The sequence below is a fragment of the Larimichthys crocea genome, chromosome XIII (genome assembly GCF_000972845.2).
Source record: "Larimichthys crocea isolate SSNF chromosome XIII, L_crocea_2.0, whole genome shotgun sequence".
In the NCBI taxonomy this organism is placed as follows: domain Eukaryota; kingdom Metazoa; phylum Chordata; class Actinopteri; family Sciaenidae; genus Larimichthys; species Larimichthys crocea.
Genome location: NC_040023.1, coordinates 47,454,586 through 47,472,633, shown reverse-complemented (window position 1 = coordinate 47,472,633; position 18,048 = coordinate 47,454,586). Strand labels below are relative to the sequence as shown.

The window sequence follows — 18,048 nt, the reverse complement described above, 5'->3', positions numbered from 1 at the left end:
GCATACAACATATGACAACTATAACACTGAATGTGTATGTATTTATATATATAGAGAGAATTTTAATTATACTAGAGTTATTTTTACGCTTTGATCATGGGGGACACATTGAGAAAAGTTTGGTGTGTGTGTGTGTGTGTGTGTGTGTGTGTGTTATTGAGGCGTAGGCCGCCACGTTTTTTTTTCTTCCCCCCCCCCCCGTTAAAGAGACACGACGGGACATGACGTCACACTTCTGCAGCACATAAACATACCACCCACCTCACGCGCCATCTTCTAAGCTAATAACCGGGCCAGATTAAAACATTGTGTGAAAAACACCTCGGTGCAGTTTAGTGTCGAAACACACACACACACAATACTGAGCAATGAGTGACATTGAAGATGGAAATTACGAAGGACGGGTAAGTAGTTACATCGAGCGATGTGAAATATCTCCCTTTCTTCCTCCTCTTTGCGTGTGGCCGCCGTTTAGAGACACGCTGTAATGTAATCGCTGCCTCGGAGCTAATGCTAATGTAAGAGCTTTGTTATTAACCCGTGTTTTAGTTTCACCTCAGGCCAACAATATTCACCGAAGTGTTACGTGTGAACGTTTCCCGCTCTGCCTCAACTAGACTCATTGTAACAGAAGCTATTTTCTTTTTTAAAACAACCAAAAAAAACATGATATTTGCAAATTGGCCCATTTTTCTAGGGGTTAGTTTAATGCAAAGCACCCGACTCATTTGCTTAATTAGTTACGAGCCGTGTACGATGTCTGTATACCGTCCTATTGTGCGGATATATCTCATGCTACCGCTGCAGCCATTGTTGCACTTTGGCAACCTGAGCGTTTGTTTTCGTTTTATTGAAGGTAACTCAAGTCCTACTCGAGCCTCTTCTTCCCTTTTCCTGCTTTCACGCTCTTATTCAGCCATTTGAAACAATGCTACAACATCTAAGCTCTTTACTTGTAACCGTGTAGCTTTAAATTGTGATAACTTGTGCTCATTTGCATATTTTTTGAAATATATTCGAAGTTAATGTAGCCACAATGTAAATGTACTGCATTCAGTGTTTTCCTTTTTTTTTTCTTCATTTCATTCAAAATATTCTCCTTTTTTTCCCTCAAACCTATGATCTTAATTTTATTGAATGTTCTTTTTTCATTAAGGTTATTGATCGTGAAGGATTTGAAGAGTTTTATCCAAGAATGATGAAGAAAAATTTCAAGATAAAAGAAGGCTAATGAAAAAGAAAACACAATGTACAGAGCAGAACATAGAAGTGGAAAGGGAGGAAATGTGACGGAAGAATGGTGTCAGATAGAAGCGCTTGCAGTGTAAATGGCTAAAAATGAAAACTGGTTTCAGTTTGGGGTGAAGAGAGAAAAACAGACCTGGAATCAGAAAATGAGAAAACTGAAAAAAGAAGAACGAAGAAGGATAGAAATCCTGAGAGAAGGGAGTAGCGTGTAAAGAATCTGGAAGAATGAATGTGTCCCTAGGTTAAGTAAATATACTGTTTGTGTCACAAATGTCTTTTCTTTACCATGCTCCCTTTTTTGTAACATGAAAATGCATGTTTTATTTTCTCCCTTGATGGCCCAGGTGGACGTACATTTGATTTTATATGCTTAAAAATTATAAACCAAAGATAAATTTGACATTTATAAGATTACTAACCCTTTCCTCCACAGTACATAAGCTGTGCATTTTAGACAGGTGTACTGTATGTGTCCAACATACTCTACCACATCACACTATTCTGTGCTTGATTGTTATTTCTGTATGATGAAATAAATACGTTTGCCCGTGAGAAAGTTGTTAATGTGCTGCTGTGGCAATAGGGGTCACGCTCCCCATCTAAATCGGACCATGGGAGTCCAACTCGGGACAAGTCGGAAAGCAGGTCCGGCTCCCCGAGCCCATCCCGGGCCTCCAAACGCTCTGAGTCCAGATCCCGCTCTCGATCAAAATCTAGGTATGTTACAATATCATTTTCCTTCTCTTTTCTGTCACTGATAGTCATCTTTTGTGTACCCTTGAACTCAATGAACTTCTCCTCTACCGGATCCTTTTCAGGTCTCGTTCTAGGCGGCACTCAAACCGCCGCTATAGCCGCTCACGCTCTCGGTCCTATTCCCACCGGAGGAAGTCCCGTTCTCGCTCCTACAGCCCTGAATACCGCCGCAGGAGGAGCCAGAGCACTTCCCCTATGTCCAACCGGCGCCGTCACACTGGCAGCAGGGTGAGTGCGATGAGATCAGAAGATAGGGCAAAGTACAATAAGGCTATAGGAGGAGAACCAAAGGACACTTTGTATGCACACACACGTTTATATGGTGTTATCAGTACTGAGATTTTGACCATGTGCAGAGTTTGGGGGTGGAGTTTGGATCTAAAGCTGCCCTATGGTTTTGCGTTCATCAGTCTAATCTTGAAACTGTTTTACTTGTAATGCATCACTTTATATTTCTCATTTATTCTTTTTGTTTAGACAAATCAGTGACTATAAAAGCATGATGACTTGAATGTGTTAGATACAATGTTTTGGTGTTGAAGTTGGATAATTAAGCATAATTACAAGCTTAGTTTCAAGTCAAGCAAGTGAATTGTTTTCTTTTTTATTTGTGAGGAAGTGTCATTTTTCAGACGCTTGTTGTTAATGCTCTGGGAAACCACTTGGAAATGACATTTAATAACCCCCTTTTTATTAACCTCACCCTCCTTTCATTATATCAACAGAGCCATGACTTGACAAAAGAAGCATACAGTCATGGCGGTGATGCTGACGTTAGGGTATGTGTACCTTTTAACATATTCTGGGCAAGAGCAATGTAATGTTTGTGTGTGGGTCAAAGATACTACTCCTGGTGTAGTACTAGGAGAAATATGGGGGTAATATTATAACCTGGTGGAGATTTAATTGGTATAATTAGACCATGGGACTGGTTTGCAACCAGTGGCTTATTACACTGATGTGTAGCTGCAATGGATCATCTACCAAATTAAAGTACATTTAGCAACATTGGTGCCAAGTTTGTTATTACCCTGCTAATCAAAACATAAAAAAATGTTTAAATATACTGTATGTCCATTTTATTGCTTGTGGATGATTTTCTCTTTTTTTTTTTGTCTGTGTGTATTTTGGTTATAATGTGTTGTATCTGTTCCATTAGGACAACTAGCAACATATGTATGGGCAAAATAATATACTAAATATGTATATTTCTTAAGTCAGTGCATTCTAAAACTTTCCTGTAACAATGAGACTATTTTTGCAAGGAAACCTTTTTAAAGCTTTTAAATGCAGTATCAAGAAACACATTTCAAAGGGAAACATTGACGTTTAGTAATAAGTCAGAGCAGGTAGTAGTGCATAAAACAGTTTTTCTGGCAGCACCATGTTAGACCACAGTTTGTAATGTCATAAGTGTTTAGTGCACTGCTGATTTAAGAGATCCACACGATCATGCAAAGCAGGAACTAAATGAGGATTTTCAAAGCAAGCAGGAGGAAAATGAAATGGTTTCGTACTGCACATAACCGCCCCAGGGGCATCTTTTTGAAAGCTATTTAAGGGGTTATTAAAGCTGTCATAGTTTTCCCACTAAGCATTTGCTGTTGGACTGGTACAACTGGAGATGCTTGGAGGGAATGGTTTAGGTGCCCCGTTGTAAAAGGAAAAAGTACATAGACTCTTAGCTTTTTAGTAGTAACTCAATAATTTAGCTGTAAGCCAGAAGTCATAATGTGAGATCAAGTATCCAGTGTAGTTGGATTAGTACCTCCATAAACAGTAAAAAGCTAATCTGAAGCAGCCAATATATAAATAAGGAGCTTTTTAAAAGGTCAAATGAATCCAAGATATGGTCTTGGTGCACTCTATGTCTGAGTTTTGGAACAATATACTTATATAGTCTGTGCCCAGTTTATTAAACGTGCAAAATTCTGGCATTTGCATGAAGAAGAACATACTCAATCCATTTACTGGATTTAGTATGCAAAGCATTCGATGGATCAACTCTGACCATTACTTGTTGACCTTTCCAGGCGAACCCAGACCCCAGCACATGTCTTGGGGTGTTTGGCTTAAGCCTGTACACCACAGAGCGTGACCTGAGGGAGGTGTTTTCACGCTATGGTCCTCTGGCAGGGGTCAATGTGGTGTACGACCAGCGCACGGGTCGCTCCCGTGGCTTTGCCTTTGTTTACTTTGAGAGACTCGAGGATTCCAAAGAGGTATGGGAAATGTTTGTGGCTTTATTTCTTGGTCAGAAAGTCAATGATCTTCTGTTCTGGTTCCAAAGACTTGTTTTCTGTCTTTATGTAGTTAATTGCATTCATCTTTTTAAAAATGTAAAGTATTCCCTGATCCAACGACTATGAAAAGTGACATTGCTGTAGGTTTTGTATAAAGACTTACAAAGAAGTCTATGCATTGATGGACACTTTTTTTTTTTTTTTTTTATTTTAATTTATCTTAGTTCTCTTCAAAATATGTCTTTAAACTATAATTTCTACATCCATATACATCATTAGCAATTACATTACTTTGCTTTTATAGTAATACACACAGTTTTGAAGATCTTTCCCATCAAATAAAGTCACTCCTATTTTTTCATTTTGGTGTGATTACATGAGAATGCCACTAGGTGTCTGCCTTGCCACAAAGTCCATCACTATGCATGCCATAGCAAGGGGGTTACAGTATGTAATGTAGGTGGGCCTTGGTGAAATTAATCATTAGAACCAAAAAGCTTGCATTAGTCTGATAACATCTTTTGTCTTCTCCTGCCTCTTGTGTTCCCAAGGCAATGGAACGAGCCAATGGCATGGAGCTGGATGGCAGGCGCATCAGAGTGGATTATTCCATTACCAAACGTCCCCATACCCCCACACCAGGAATATATATGGGCCGACCAACTCAGTAAGATCAACATGGATGTCAGATCTTGCATATCAGTTTCCTTAACCTATTGTGTGGCATTAAATATTCATTACGTGATTGAAGCTCAAGTGTACATTTAAGCCATGGAAGGAAAAAGTAGAATGATGTAACTCGCTGGCATTATTTTATCCAATTGTGAGGTCTTTCTAGAAACACATTTGTGACTTGTAGTAATTTATATTTGTTTTGGCACAAGTTTTTCAAGACATAAAACACCTGGAAGTCAAGGCCTTGTTTTTCTTTATTTCAACAGCAATGGAGGCGGCGGCGGCGGCGGCGGCGGCGGCGGCGGTGGTGGTGGTGGTGGCGGCGGCGGTAGTAGCAGGAGGGGGGGAGACTCATACTATGACCGCGGTGGCTATGACCGCTATGACAGATACGACGACTACAACTATAGGTACAGGTGAGTGATAGTTTGAGTAGGAAGTCAGTGTTACAATTTGTTTTGTTCACATGGGAGAAAATTGATAAAACTGTCTTCATCATCTTTGCAGTCGCAGACGCTCTCCATCGCCCTACTACAGTCGATACAGGTCTCGCTCACGGTCTCGCTCCTACAGCCCACGTAAGTGTGAAGAGAAATGCATACAATAGCCAGCTTGCTTGTTTTTTTATCATCTTCAGACATGAAATCAGGCTGCTGTGGGTATGCATATTTAAACAAGTTTATGTACCTTGATCATTAGTAAAGGTGGATTTATTTATATATTGATAGTAATGTATTCAACTGAAATAATCTTAATGTCACATTTTCTTTTTGCAGGGCGATACTAAGTTGCTTCTACTTCTTTCAACGTTCAGCTTCCCTCCAATAATTGATGGTGTGTGTGATTCATCAAGGTGTTTCCGAGGGGAACATTTTGAATTGGCATGTCTATATCAAAAGAACTCTTAAGTTTGAGATAGTTCTTGTTTACATGCAGTAGATGTCTTAATTTTTAGACGTTTTCATGCATTTGTGTTGAGTGTGGGCAAAGAACGCAACAACTTGTTACTGTTGCTTCATTCTTGGGCATCCTTCCTTCTTTTCCTCTCCATCTTCTAAAGCAATGATTAATTTTTTTCTGTCAAGTAATTGTTAGTTTTTTTTTTTTTTTTACACTGATCACTGTTAATGTGGTTTTTGTCATAATAGGGAAAGAAAACTGAGTTCTAGCAAATAATGGTGACGCTTAAATTTACAACCTGTATTAAGTAAGTAAATACAATATTATGAAAAATTACAGATTATTCAAACACCATTTGAGCTAACTGGTAAGTAGCAGGTAAAATGGGCTGTTAAAAGAAGTGTTCCCAGTAATGAGGTTGGTTCTGTGCTCACATTCAGTCACTGATTTTTTTTTTTTAAGTCATTTGAGTTTCTCCAGAGTTTTATTATTGTGTATTACATTTTTTTTATTGTTTCTTTGTATGGAAATACAAATATATGAAAACTCCAAAGTTTGTAATGTGTTTTTCTGACTTAATGTGCATGAAATTGAAGTTGAGCTTTAGTTGTATTGGTGGGAGTTAATACTTTAAGTTGAGTAGGCGAGGTGGGAAAACAAGCTGGGAGAGTTTTACAGAACAAGACCAGTGCCAAGATGTTTAAGAAGTTTATGTTCACACAATTTTTTTATTTTTATTTTTTAAAGCAGTTGATCTGGAGACAATCTTTGAAACCACAATTCTCCAAAAGTCGAGTTTTCTCTCATTCAGGTTACACCAATGAAAACATGCAAAGATGGACTTTTACCAAGCCTTTATTGGTTGGCTTTCATTACATAAGATGCAAAGTTCACATGTGAGAAAACAGACTATTAGACAAGCATTCTTCTGGTTGTTCAGAGACATTTCTCAGTACATAGTCACTGTAAAAACAAAACTGTGCTTTGCTCAAAATTCATTACCAAGTAACATCTTCATTTTCATGAGATTGGTATTGCTTTACTTTTAATGACATTAATAGAACATCTGCATGTTTGAAGCAACCAAATCTATGCTTTGCATTATGAAAGCTGACCATGTTTGTTCTACATAAGACAAGTTTACCAGTCCCATTTTCCTGCAATCAACAAGTTCTTGTAACTTGCATCACCCCAATATGACCAGTCTTTGTTGAATTGACTGGGTTGAATCAAACAAGATCTTGAAACCGAGTGACTAATCACAAAAGTAAACCTGAAGGAGTGGAGGGCTTTTTATCTGTAGACCTTACCCTCAATAATAAGGCACTTCATTTAAATGGGGTTAATAACTTCTATCATGTCATGGGGCCCCTCGGAGTTATGCGTTCATTCACACCGACTCAAAGATGATTCATATGGTTCCAAGGTAACCACCAGTGGAAGGATACAAGGTTCAAAGTATGAGGTCTATCTCAATAAAGACTGAACACAAAGTCATAGTCCGATGTCTATCACCTTTAAGATTTTTATGTTAGTCATTGATATTCCTTCGTACATCTTTCTTGTCTAAGTTTGTATAAAAAATAAACTAATTCATAGTCTCATGTTAGCAGTTTTACATTGTAGAGAACAGATGCAGACGGAAGAAAATCCAGTTAATTCACTTGATTTTATGGTTACACATGGTTGTGATTCATGAATTTAATTTTCTTCAGTGAAAATGCATAGCAACTCAGGTATCGTAGCGGGGGATATCATCCAATAGGTTGACCAGTAGGGGACAGAATGGGTATAGTTTTATATTAATGGGATTCCATGCAGCGACCGTCTCACCTATAGAACTTGGACTCAAATATTCAGAAAGATAAACACACATGTTATTTTGTGGCTCAGAGAAAGGACAACATCAAGAGTAATTTAAACAATTTGCACAAAGGAAGTAGTCCACACCTACTTAAAAAAAAAGAAAGAAAAGATGAGCTAAATCATTGTTACACTCTGAGAGAAGACGTGGTCTATTCTGACCCTACATAAAATATACTACTTCCATCTTTTCTCACTTTTCTACCAACTTTATCATGTAGCTGTTCTGTGGAGGTTTTCTAACAAAGAACATGTAGCTTTTTCATCATTGCATTTGTGGACTCCTCACATGCAGGACAACGTCTGAAAGTTAACAGCCAACAGCATGTTCATGTTTTCTATATGGTTTGAACACAATGACTGGTAGGTGGGGAAGAGGTGAAGGCTTGAATTCCCCACCTCATAAATTGTTCAAGTCTGAGCAGTAAACATGAGGCTCCACTTCATGTTTGTTCATTCACAAACATGAACAACTGTTTGCTGGGCATGAGATGGAATCAGCACATGTTGATTATCTAACTAGTTTTTTTTTTTTTATCATCAGGAGTAGAAGAAAGAAATATCACCTGATTCTTTCTGTCATTTTATTTTGGTCTTACGTAAAGTTCTTGATCTTAATCAGTGAAATATGTTCTCTGAAAATGACTATTATGGAAGGTAAACACATTTATCTGTTTATAGCTAAAAGAAATGTGTCCAAAATCAACCAAAAAACTGTTATTTACTGTGCCAGATGTGTGTTTTAATTGTTTTTGACCAGCCTTCCAGTTTGTATTAACACATTAAAATATTTCATTAGCAATTTAAAAACTATTTGCAACTTGTAGACAATGTTTTGCATAAATGTACATATCATATTTTAACACAAGTTGCAATCCTCAAACAGCAGAAAAGTTCATTTACTGTGCATTAACAGTAGAAAATGGCACTGGTTCTAATAACCACATCAAATAATGTCTTTCTTTACTGAAATTAATTACCAAAATCATCAGGTTGATTAACAACGTTCACATACAGTAAATAACAGAATTTGCAGTAGTCCTTCCATGAGAGAATATACAATGTATCAAGAAATCATGCCTTTTATTTAGCAATAAACATAATCCAGTGTAAAACTGCAAAAGTGTAAAAACTTGAGGCAAAACTAACCATGTGTCAGAAAAACAAGATATTGAAGAAAGTGATTGCTTTTGAGTTGTTTCAAGAGAGATTTTCTTAACACCAAATCACAGTGCAACTAATCAACCATGGTGCTGAAACCAGTAAACAACAACAACAACAGCAGCAGCAGCAACCTCAAGGGAAGTATTCACAAAGCTACATGCTAAAAGCATGGCCACACAGTATAGCTGCAATGTGTGACAAAGTCTGCAAATATTCATGTGACTGTGCCTGAAAACACCCACTTTCATCAGACTTTTTTTTTTGTGCTGCAATGAACAAATCCTCAGCAACAATAAAAATGCACCCATGTTAGGATCACTTACTCAGAAACACATCAATCAACAGATGTTTGTTAGGAAAAAATAGATTTTTGTTGAAATAATACAAATGAGAATTTCAAGCTATTTCCTCCACACGCCATGCAGAGTTTGAAATGCAGTGTGTGCAGGACACACAAAACTTGCAATTAAAACAAATGGTTTCACTAAAATAAAAAATAAAAAGCAGGGATTTTCTGCCACTTGTGAAACAAAACAATAGTATGACGGTGACGTTTAGGCTACTATTAATAGCTTTTCTGAGATGTTTTTAACCAAACTATATGCCAATTATATCCTAAAAATATCCTTACATTTAAGTCATCTTTTCTGTGCACGTTGATCCAAATTAAGTTCACTTTTTCATACTGATTTCAGCATTTTACGTTTGTTTGGAGGAGAGGGAAAAAAGTGAAAGTGACGAGATGAAAAAAAGCATATTTCTTTACTTGTATCATTGTAATATACATATACACACACATATGTATATATATCTAAAAGCTTGAATATGTTGTAATATTTTAGAAGTTAGCAATAACTCGTTATTTACTGATAAAAAGAAATAATCCTTGGCATGGTGTGTATTTGAAGGGGGAACAAACCGCCATTTTCTAATGAGATGAAGGGTGTCACCCCACAGGAGAATCTGTGGAGAAAAACACATCCAATATTTTTTTGGGGGAGCTTGCATGTAACCTCTTGATGTAAATAGAAAACACATGTCAGGACCAACAACAGAAAAAAAAGAAGAAGAAGAAGAAGATGAAGAAAGGGAGACTTGCATTAACAACGATAAGGACATTGTTTCCATCAGTTAATGTTACTGTAAGGCTCTAGATTCTCCTCAACATGGCGTTCACCACCACACTGTTCCCTGACTCTGTCCGAAGCGGTCAGCCAGTGGATTTAATGGTTGCAACTCAAGTGGAAAGAAAACATTGTTAAAGATTAGAATCGCCTGACAATGAATAAAAAAAATAAAACAATCTCACCGGAAAACAGAATCCCTTGATTCAGTGTAGCCTAAAGGGGTTTGTAAAGAAGCCTTGCGCTTGGCGACGTAGTCTATCTACATCTTGGAGTGAGGCCAGCAGCTCAAAGTTGGGCTATAAGCTGCGATTTAACTTAAACAATCTACCTCCTCCCTCTCCTCTCTCCTTCTCTTTCTCTCTAGAAATATCCCAGACTATGTTTAACCAGATCGATTTTGTCAGTTCTTTTTTTTCCCCCCCACTACACTGACATTAACCGCAGCAATCTTCCCACATAGGATGCAGTCTAGTCTGAAACTTTATGTCAGTTTGCCCCCTATGGAATTTGTCCATAGCAGAGGAGTCCTGAAAAACTGGGGGCGGGGAGACTTTCTGTACATTCCTCAGCGATACATTCACTACTCCTCCTGCAAGAGCCTGCAGCCACACACGCAGACAAGGCTGCAGCCATGCAGCAGGTTCATTTAAACCGACACAAAAAAAGTCAGGCGAGCACTTACATGGCTGCTCTCTATATACGTTCAAACCGCACACATCCACCGCCTCTGCAAAGGCATGCAGGGCATGTTTAGACCGAGTTCCTGCGTGTGCGTTTCGTTATTTCATTAGCAGTGGAAATCATTAAAGCCAAATAAACTAGGTTATAAAAAATTGTATGAGCCTAAATAGGCCAACGGAAAGCGCCCAGGTTTAATAAATCTCTTATATTGGTCCATACAGAAAGAAAATATGGATCTAAGCACTGAATGAAAAGTTATTTTGAAACTTTTCGGGAGTTGAAACTTGAAACAAATTATAAGATGATTCAAAGTAAGTGTGGAGATCACTGAAAGCGATTTTTGAACGCTTTCTTTTATTCTCTTTTCATTTAACCTAGTTATAAGTGTGATCCATAAATGTAAACACAGACTAAACTCCCTGAAAACACTGAGAAGAGTTGTAAAAAGCGCCGCGGATTTGTCCACAGCCTCGTGTTTCGTTACATCTTTATGTCTTATGACAAAGCCCAACAGAGGAAACATGGGGAGAAATGCGTAATTGGCGCGCTGATTCATATAGAATAGTCGAGCCGAGGAGCCAATGAATGAGCGCGTTGAGGCCGAGCCAGCAGCAGTAGTACGGAGCGGGTCTGCAGCGCCGTGATTGGACAGAGCTCCCGACCAATCAGAGCGCTTTGTGTGTTTGTTCAGCAGTAGAGGAGTAAACCCACTGGGATAGCCATGGCCCCAGTCTGAGCCAGTGGCTGAAGGGCCCACTAAACCAACACTGCCTTTGTAACCTGCTTTACATGAGCATGCACACCTAGTTCTATTCATTAGCAAACACTGCAGGGACACAGTACCATCATTTCAGCTCAAAGCATGCCTCTTTGCACTGGCAATTGCAGGGCTGCAGTGGAGGTTACACCCACCTAAGCTTTTCCAACACTTCTTTTTTTTTTCTTCCTGGTTTGACCAACTTTTGAAAAATCCAGCTGTTTGAAGGCTAAATGACAAATAAAATATGTAGCTTGCAGTGAAAGACATACACTCACAGGGAAAATCAAAATGAAGTTAATGCTTTTTTTTGTAACTTTTTACAATTACATTTTTGGCTACTACTTGCTTTTTATTTTACCACTCATAACTCATATAGGATAACTCATATAAGATAATTATAGGAATTACATGATGCCCTTGCATATGTCCACACAGGATCCTCAGAGAGACCTCATATCTCAAATTATTATGAGATATTATTATTATTATGCTGTCACATACGCTGTTTATTGAGCACACGTATGAAGTCGTATCTTCAGTATGATTATGTTGGGATTAAAGTTTATAAGTATAAATAAATACACTTGGTTGCTAGTCTAAATCTAAATCTAAAACATCCAGTCCAGCATATTCTACCTCGGTGGAGTTTATAATGTTGCAGTACTTCTTCAAACTGTGCTAATTCAACTTTAGGGTCATCGCTCAGTATCACACAATAGCATACAGTTAACCAGCCATGTTGACTCTGAAATATCTGAAACATTACAACCTTCATATTTAGATTTCTTTACATTTTAGGAATGTATGTTTCTATTTTCTGATATATTGGTAAGCATGAAACTGCGTGTATTTTAATTTTGGGATGCTTGGTGTTGAAAAACTTGAATATATTACGCTCTGACAGTATATAGACCTCTGTGTCATCAACAGGTATGTACTCAGCCACCCGTCAGCCCTGCAAAGTGCCCATTCTCTGCACACTGCCCTATGCGTAAAATATCGGCCTTCGCCTGTGATTTACAAAAAAAAGGATCTTATTGGTAGTTGTGTAATATTTTTAGACATGTATTCCACACGTGATTAGATTGGGCTGTGCTTTACGTAAACGCTAGGGGCACTTTTGTGTAGGAGACCCCTCCCTCTTCCAGTAAATGCAAGTCCATGCCGGAGGTATAGCAGAGAGGATTCGCCATGTGCCTTCGCTCCACATGGCCACGGCTTTCTCGTTGTGCCAAAACCTTATGAAAGTTTTGGAGGAAAAAAAAACAAATGGCATGGCAGCACTCATCTCGACCCATAAAGACACCCCCCTCAATGTCATTTTGTGTGTCCACGGGCAAGTCGGGCCTGCTGTTGGACTTTGAGTTGTGGATCAGCGAGGGCATGGCTCCACTCTAGTTGGGAGAAGATGGATGCCGTCATGTGGATAGGAGTACGTGTCATTCCCATATTACGCGAGGGCCCAATGAGCGGCGCAGAGCCCTCCCATGTCAAGATTCTTAAAATTAAATGTGTCCAGTATGCAATTTAACAATATAGTGCAACATCATTTATGAATGGCCCCGCCCCCTTTTCCTCCTACTGTGTCATCTGTACAGCGCACTTAGCACAGCCGTGCGCACAAGCCCCCGCAATATCAGCGTCTGCCTGCTATGGGCGTGCGTGAGCGCACTGCCGTTTACTATTCCTCCGCCGGCCAATGAGAATCGAGGCTTTGCAGAGAAAGGCACACGAATGTGATTCTAGTAAAGATACACTGGGTTCTCACGGAATCCCTTTACGCACATAGCTCGCCAGGTTTTTTCCCCAACGCCAATCCACTCATCCCCTCCTTTTTTCTCCACTCCCCTCTGCTGTCCCCACCCCAGATTCCCGTGCAATTTTCCCCAATCCCAAACACTTAATTGAGCAATTGGGATTCCTCACGTGTGGTCTGATTTGTAGTTTGAACACGTGGCTCATTCAAAAAAAAAAAAAAAAAAAAAAAAAAAAAAAAGCCGGAATAGCAGAGGATTTTTTTTTCTCCCCCTTCTTCTTCTTCTTATTCTAGGCTCTAGACTTAGAGGCGGGCGCCAGCCTTACCGTGTGTGACATTCTCTGTCTCTTTGCCAAGGGGTTTGGAGGAAGACACAAAGTAGTTTCTCCTCCTTTTCACCCAGCCCGCCATCGTTTGGAGACACGAGATTAATAATTGAGCATTTATTTATTGCGCGATAGAGACAGAGGGGCGAGGGAGAGCAAACGCACTGTGAGGCTGCCAGTTTAAATCTATCTGTGGCTTGAACGACCGGGAAGCACGCCACAGCCACTCCGTAGTAGTAAAGGCGATTTAGGCTACTCCAAACACTGCACATCCGTGAGAGCAAATAACTATCTCTCCCTCAGCGTAAAGATTGTCCCTTTTCGGCGCAGAACATGAATAAGCTATACATTGGCAACGTGAGCGCTGAGGCGAGCGAGGAGGACTTCGAAACTATCTTTGAGCAGTGGAAGATTCCGCACAGTGGTCCATTTCTTGTCAAAACTGGCTATGCGTTTGTGGATTGCCCGGACGAGAAGGCTGCGATGAAGGCCATCGATGTTCTTTCAGGTGAGAAAATTTGGCCGAAAAAAGTGTTATTTGGTAAGACGCACGGGCTGCTTGTCTCAATTGCGTAAAGATTGCCTTTACTTCAAGCCCTGTAGGGTGGGGGTGTATCCAAGCATTTCTTTCTCTCACACAACCTTTACTTGGCCTTTTGACACCGTGAGCTCAGACAAATAGCTGTCCTGGGTTTGAGTGAAATTCACCTCTTGTAATTTCACTGAGTTGACAAAATGGTCGAGTAAACACAATCATGAAGGATGAAGAATACCAGGGCTTTTCCGAATGCAGGTTATGTGCCGTTCAGGGCAGCGAAGCTGTGGACGCCGTGAAGTGAACCTTATTGTGGGCTCCACACACACACACACTCACACACACAGTCCACTTTGGCACGATTGGAAGCAGAGGCCGTGGTGTGTTTGCTGCTTTTACCAGTTTGAATTTGAACTTACACTCTTATCCAGGTTCTAAACTATAAGGCCATTCTCCTGTGGCCACAACTCGCTACATTGTGAAGCCATTTCGCCCATGCTGACACACCAGGTGGTTTAATTGTGTTGGTCAAATGTAGGCCAACTAACAGATCCACACGACCATTCGCTTTCGTGTATTATTCCCTCCGTCTTTTGGTTTGTTAAATTAAAGTTAGGCCTGCACGTACAGGACAAAGGCGTAACAATTCAGCCCAACTCGTATAATTTTACGTGTTGGGGGTGCTCATTTGTATCCTCGTGCCATTTAAGTGGCTCTCTCACACACACTTTGGGAAATTTGTGTTGCTAATATCACACCAAGATGAAAATATCCAGGACGATGCCATGTGTACATGCATGCATGCATGCATGCTTGTATTTATATTATAATCCCCTGCGTTAAAGGAATAGTATACACAAACCTTAAACGCACACCCAAAGGCGTAAAACGAGGCCTGTATTTAGGAGGTCAAAGACTTTGTGAAATTAATATTGTAATTTTGCTTTTTATTTTATTTATTTTAGGTAAAGTTGAACTTCATGGGAAAGTTCTCGAAGTGGAGCACTCGGTCCCTAAACGTCAAAGGTAGGTCGAGTTTTATTATATAGTGCTTGGTTCAACTCGTGGGAGCTCCACTTCTTTCTTTTTTTTTATTCTTCCACCAGAAGCCTTTTTTTTTTTTTTTTTTCACCATGTGGCATTTCCCGGAAACCTGCATTTACGTTGCTGTTGAGTATTAATTCAATGTTGTGAGTATTTTGCTTAAATGAGGTGTCTTTCTTTTTTTTTCTCCTTCCCCTGAATGCTCTGGGGTCAAATGAAAGGGGCGTATGGTGGTGTACTCCCTCCTCTCGCCATGACTGTGGGGTGCTCCTAAAACCGTCGTGCATTTGGGTTTTAACCAGCAACATGCCTGCATTTTGTCGCTCGCCTTTATCCACTTGTATTATTTTTTTTTATTTATTCTAGTCTACGGTGCTACCACTTTGATATGATTTGAGCTCCAACCTCCAGGGCGATTAGTTAAAGCCTGGTGTGTGCTAGGTTTGAAATGGTGTGCGGAGTGTGAGTGCAGACAGGCTGGATTTGAGGCGTTACAGGCCTTGTGGAGTCGTCCATTTGAGAAGGATCTGCCCGTCATTCTCCCTGCCTGCCCTGCGTTTCCGCCCTCCTCTGCACATTGTGCTGCTGTTGCATGAGATGGACTCCCAAACGCGAGTGGAATGGGAGGTTTAGGGCCCAAGTCACAGAAAACCTTAGTTTCCAGAGTTAGACTACCGTAGCCACACTTGGACTGTCACGTTTCAGTGAATCATTTCCACGAAGTGTAGCATAAATATTTTCTGCAGCCTCTACGTAATCTGTGCAGAGGACGTAAAATGCTCAGGCTTTTTGACATGCTGTGCGTATTTTTTGGTGGTGACGCAATCCGGCCATAATTAACGCCTTTTCATGAATTTAATTAAAATAGCTTTTGTTTGGTAATCGTCCTGAGGATTTTTGTGATATTACACGTAATATGCATGGTTGAGTGTTTTAAAGTTGGAATAATCCACTGTTTGTTTTTTTCATTTATTTTTTTTTTAATACGTCAAGTAGCAGCCCACATTTGAAAATTCGCAAATCGAGGTGAAAACATGAAAGCTCTTTTTAGAAAAGTGCTTGGATGTGAACGTGGATCAAGCAGAAGGTAATTTATGACATCTTGACGTGAAAATGTATTTTCAATCTGAAGGTCATACACGTTTTCCCTGGCAGCTTTGTGGGCTTTTATAATAGTAGCACGGATAAATAAACCAGGTGAGCTAGATGGGAATTTTGCGTCAAAACCTTGAGACCTTCCCCTCAAACCCCCCCACCTCAATATTTTTTTTTTTTCTTTCTTCTGATCACGAAAAAACTGGTGACGTTGCTCTGTCTTTTCGTGCAGCCTGCTGTGTTGGCCATGGCAGAAAACAGAGTCGAGTTTCAGCCACACTTCAAAAAAGTAAAAAACGTGCCCTCCCTTTACAACATGGAACATAGCAGTAGTCAATGGGAACAGTATTCTGAGTGTATACACACGCTTGTACACAGGGGCCCCTCTTTGCATTCCAATCTGTAAATATCAACTAAGGAGGGAGGGGGAGGGGGGCTCAGCCAATCACCATGGTTTAACCTTTGAACCCTTCAGGAAGGGGAAGTGCTATAGCAGACAGAGATCAAGGTGGGGTGGCTACAGTTTGGGTCTCTTGGAGATAAAACAGCATGGGGGTGACATGCTATGAATTGTTTTGTTTCACGATGGCCAAAATACGTAATGCAATCCAACATTTTTCTGTACGTTCCTCTGAATTTGTCATAGTTTTGGCCAAAAGCACTAAAATGACTTCCTGTGCATTGGCTGAACGTCTCCTGCAAATGTACTGTGTGCATTAACAACATAACACAACAAAACTGAGTTAATTGGAAACATCTTGCCCACAGACGCATTGTATTCTTTTCAGAGTTATTAAACCTTTCAGCCATCTTATGGACATTTCACTGAACCTTTCACTAACCTACTTCTGAAAACGTCTTGTGCTTGGCTTTTTAAAAATTATTTTATAAATCTGGCATTTAAAGATGACACCCACACGTTCTTAACAATGTCTTGTGCCTTATTTAAAAAAAAATAAAAAATAATTCCAAGAAAGCTTAAAGTAAATTGTACAATAGGATATTAAGCATGAATCAGAACCTTACAGGTGTATTTACATTCCCAGTTAAAACAGGACTTATTTTCCAAAATTGACAGAAGTGTTTTTAAAATGGCAATTATATTTTTTTACTTTTGACCCAGCTTTTAACAAAACTGCACATGCATGTACATAAAATGTATTTCAGTCACTTTTTTTGTTTTTTAAAATTTCATTCCATATATATTTAATTAAACCATTTTTACATGTAAAACTGTGTTGCAGAAGTGTCAATGTACACTGATTTGACTTCCTGGGTAAGGTTATGCTCCAGTTATGGATAAATTAAACAAAATAAATGCAGCTGGCTCTTCCCCACATGCGCATACCCGCTCAGTCACATGTACAGAAAGAGACAAAATGGCATGGCGATAGGAGGGGTGGCCCCAAGTGTGTGTGTGTGTGTGTCTGTGTGTGAGAGAGTGAGAGGAAAACGGACGTTAAACATGTGCACAACTTTGACTTATTTTACCACATGTATAGCCTAGCAATTGTTCTCAGTGAGTGTCACATTTCAACTCCCTTTGCCTTTCTTTTTTTGCATAATAGTTTTTTTTATATAATTTAGACCATGCATCAAAAGAATATCTATAAATTGAGACAACAGTGTAGATCGTATCAGTGCAGTTTGTAGAATGGCTCCTGGCTCTTATTACAAGAATTCTGGGTCACGGGGTCACTGTGGGGCCCCCACCTGCAAACACAGGGATTTGGGACGGAGACTTGGGGTGCCAGAGAATTATGAATGTCGTCCCTTGTTTTACCCAGACTGCAGGCAAATGTTCCTTAACTCTCCCTCGTCCTGGTCTGAAATCAGGATCTCATTGTGTTTCTGCTCTCATTATATATAAAATGT

The 18,048-nt window shown here is 39.7% G+C and overlaps 2 protein-coding genes across 3 annotated transcripts in view; both read left to right on the top strand.

Moving 5' to 3' along the window:
* Positions 1–228: 228 nt before the first annotated feature.
* tra2a (transformer 2 alpha homolog) lies at positions 229–6,371 on the top strand. Of its 2 annotated transcripts, none has more exons than XM_010735764.3 (9): positions 229–404; positions 1,832–1,965; positions 2,067–2,232; positions 2,730–2,783; positions 4,038–4,226; positions 4,799–4,914; positions 5,189–5,332; positions 5,430–5,500; positions 5,699–6,371. In XM_010735764.3, the coding sequence occupies exons 1-9, from the start codon at positions 369–371 to the stop codon at positions 5,707–5,709; spliced, it is 921 nt and encodes a 306-aa protein (XP_010734066.2). In that variant the 5' UTR covers positions 229–368; the 3' UTR covers positions 5,710–6,371. The 2 variants fall into 2 exon arrangements, with proteins under 2 accessions (XP_010734066.2, XP_010734065.2); XM_010735763.3 differs by having other exon boundaries at positions 5,189–5,338.
* A 6,685-nt stretch (positions 6,372–13,056) lies between these two features.
* Positions 13,057–18,048, top strand: part of igf2bp3 (insulin-like growth factor 2 mRNA binding protein 3) — a 22,190-nt gene continuing 17,198 nt past the window's right edge. The window contains exons 1-2 of the mRNA XM_010735762.3: positions 13,057–14,007; positions 15,000–15,060. Of these exons, the coding sequence (XP_010734064.1) occupies positions 13,833–14,007; positions 15,000–15,060 (236 nt within the window). The 5' untranslated portion in view covers positions 13,057–13,832. The remainder of the gene's footprint in view (positions 14,008–14,999; positions 15,061–18,048) is intronic.